This window comes from Coccinella septempunctata, chromosome 9 (genome assembly GCF_907165205.1).
Source record: "Coccinella septempunctata chromosome 9, icCocSept1.1, whole genome shotgun sequence".
In the NCBI taxonomy this organism is placed as follows: Eukaryota; Metazoa; Arthropoda; class Insecta; order Coleoptera; family Coccinellidae; genus Coccinella; species Coccinella septempunctata.
Window position 1 is genome coordinate 4682230 of NC_058197.1, and position 3356 is coordinate 4685585.

The 3356-nt window shown below is 44.5% G+C and overlaps 1 protein-coding gene across 1 annotated transcript; it reads left to right on the plus strand.

Moving 5' to 3' along the window:
* Positions 1 to 490: 490 nt before the first annotated feature.
* LOC123320998 (DNA-binding protein HEXBP-like) lies at positions 491 to 1057 on the plus strand. The gene has a single exon (XM_044908499.1). The coding sequence runs from the start codon at positions 491 to 493 to the stop codon at positions 1055 to 1057; it is 567 nt and encodes a 188-aa protein (XP_044764434.1).
* Positions 1058 to 3356: the final 2299 nt, after the last annotated feature.

A 3356-nucleotide genomic window follows, 5' to 3' on the forward strand; every position in this document is an offset into this window, starting at 1 on the left:
ACGAGCAAAATTAGATGATTGGAGTGAGGACGATACCCTCATCTTACTAAAACTTAAGCTGGTGGGTGATGCCTACAATTTTTTTAAATCGGATCCTACTCTAAATTCTTTTACTTATACTGATTTGAAAAATCGATTCATACAAAAATTCACTTCAGATAGATTGCCGGGCGAATACCAATGGAACTTGAGTCGTTGTTTCCAAAGACAGGACGAGGATGTGTCCTCGTTTTGTACCAGATTGCGCACAATAGGGGCTAATTTGTTGATCGAGGATCTGGCCGGAGCAAAGGAAGAGGAGGAGCCTGGAATACGGAAGAAGAATAAGGATTTAATTTTAAATCAATTCAAAATTGGTCTGAGAAAGGATGTCATGAAAGAAACCGGAATTTTATTGTTGAAGGAAAAGGATTTGGATTAGAAAAAGGCCGAAGAATTAGTGCGGTTGCAGGAAACAAACAACAGGATGTTGCAGGGGAGGTTAACAAATATGAGGATATCAACAGTTGACACTGGAACGGTGGGTCAATTGTGCGAAAAGGAGGGACATTCGGCGAAGGAATGTAGAAGTACCTGGCGAAGTCAGAGAAAATCAGAGCAAAATATCGAAAGGAAGTGCTTTTCTTGCGGCCAAATGGGACATTTTGCGAGGGAATGCCGGAATAGCAGGAAAATGGAACAACGGACACAGGGATCGTGTTATAACTGCAACCAGCAGGGACATTGGGCAAGGGAATGCACCAAGGAAAATTCATTTAAACGAAAAGAACAGAGGCAGAATTTCGGAAATGGGTCATGGAGGAGAGAGGAAGTAAGTACACCTGGTGGGCGACGTATGGACGGGGATAGGGATACAAGGTATTCCAGCAATAGGGAAACACTTGAATTATCAGGAATTAACATTTCTACCGGCGAGATTCCGAAGCAATCGCGATCGCCGTCTAGTTTTCGATTGGAAAATTCAAAGGAGGATGGGCAAAATCCAGTTTTAGGTACAGGTCGACGGACATGTAAAGAAACTGTATCAGGTCGAGGAAAATATACGGAAGGGTATTAACAATATTAGAATAGTGGTACCAGGTATGTATGGTCGAACGTCAGGGGATATACCTAATGTTGTAAAGCTGAGGGTAAATGGTATTATTAGTTATTGCATGGTAGATACGGGGGCCGCAGTGACGCTGATAGGAAAGGGGTTGGTATCGAAGGAGGATATAGACTGTGAAGAAATGGACAGTTATCATTTGACGAGTATAACAGGGCAACTTTTGAGAACATGGGGTGTGGCCGAGGTGGCCATAGGACCCGAAAATGGATTATGGGGGACGGCCTGGAGGGCCGTGGTGTGTGATAATTCCACATTAGGGGATGTTCAGGTGATTTTGGGAAGAGATTTTATGCATGCTAACCAGGTGCATATCGATTATGTTCATGGCCCTTTCATAACAATTAGAGGACAAATTTTCAAGTTATTATCGAGAGAGACGATTGATAACTTAGAGAATCCGGACCTAGCAGGGGTAGGTCACATGGGTGTTGATGGGTCGGCGAACCTAGAGTCGTTGGTAGAAATTCCTATAAGGGAAAGGGATAGCGCGGTTAAGAAGGAAATTAAGGAGAATAGCGTCGAAAGGGAAATCGCTGTGGAACAGCGCGAAGAACAGATTTCGAAGGCTAAAGTAGGAGTTGTGAATCACAGTACACAAACGAGTTTCATGATAGGAGCTGTTGAAGGAATTCGAAAGAAATCAAAAAATAGTAATCGTGATACTAGGAAGAAAACGAGAGATGATAACAAGAAACAGGGAAAAGGGGACACACAAAGGTTAAATGAAATAAGCAGTTCAAGAATATACAGGAATGAAGAGGGGTATCAAGGTGATAATAGACCCAGGGGGTCGAAGTCGACTAAACGGGTGTCATGGGACATCGATGCAGAGGAATGTCGGATGGCAAAGTTTAAGTTAAGGGACCTGGTATATTTAGAGGAGGTATCTGAAAAATTGGGTAAAAATTGGTTAGGGCCGTACAGGATAATTGAAGTCTTTGATTCGGTAACCTGTAGGATACGAAAATGTGGAGGTTGGGAGGAACGAATTGTCGATGTAAATAGGCTGAAACCTTATGTTGCTAAGGTTCGGCAAAAGCGCTCTGAAGAATATCTGTCAGGAAGGAAGGAAAGACTTACGGACTTCAGTGAATCAGATTCGGAAAGGGAGAAACCTAGGAGGCCTCATCCGATGTTGGTACCACAGGGGTATCAGACATATAATTCAGACATGGAATAAGAGAGCAGTGATGAAGACAGGGTAGAACCAGAAAGGATTGCGAGGAGGTCTACCCGGATAAGAGGGTGTAAGGGGAAGGATGCGTTTTATAGCTTCTCCTCTCAAATGCCAACCTCACCTTCTCGCGGTGCACCCTGTTCTTACGAACGAGGCTCTGGCGACCGAACATGAGCGGTATATCTCTGTTTCCCACAATCACCTAGCCTAAATATTGGCTTGAGCAGGAAATGGCTCTCTGCGTTGCTTAAGTTACGTCTCAGACCTTGTCGTCTCAGGTTACCTGTGCCACAAGATAATCTAGTCGCAACCGCAACCAAAGTTGCACTGACAGCGTTACCAGTGCAGCTTTAAAACACCTTCTAACGCAGCTCCCACAAAAAGATGGATCAGTCGAACAGGACAAAATCTGTATCCGGAGGTAAAATACCCTCCCATTCGGATCTCCGGGGAAGGGTGCCTGAGCGAGTGAATCATCGTAAAACAACCAATGAAAAGCACATAGCTTTTGCAGCATGGAACGTCAGAACCTTGCTAGACAACCCCAAGGCCGACCGACCAGAAAGGCGTACTGCCCTAACCGATAAGGAACTGCAACGAACATCCATTGCAATAGTTGCCTTAAGCGAGACACTCTTCTCGGGCGAAGGTAGCTTGGTAGAACATGCTTATTCTTTTTTCTGGAAGGGCTTGCCAGATGGCCAAATCAGACAACATGGTGTAGGCTTTGCCATTAGAAACGACCTGGCCGCCAAACTAACCGAAAATCCAGTTGGCATCTCAGAACGTTTAATGACTCTACGCTTTCCTGCAGCAAACAACACGTTTGTGAACATCATTGCAGTATACGCGCCCACTTTGAACTCCTCTGACAACTCAAAGGACACTTTCTACGAATCACTCGTTGCTACATTAAGTAAAATCCCAAAACGGGAACGTATTATCCTACTTGGAGACTTCAACGCCAGAGTGGGCAGATGTCAAGACACAGAACTATGGCCGGGAATAATAGGGAAACACGGCACAGATAGCATTAATTCGAACGGAGAACGTCTGCTGGCTCTTTGTGCA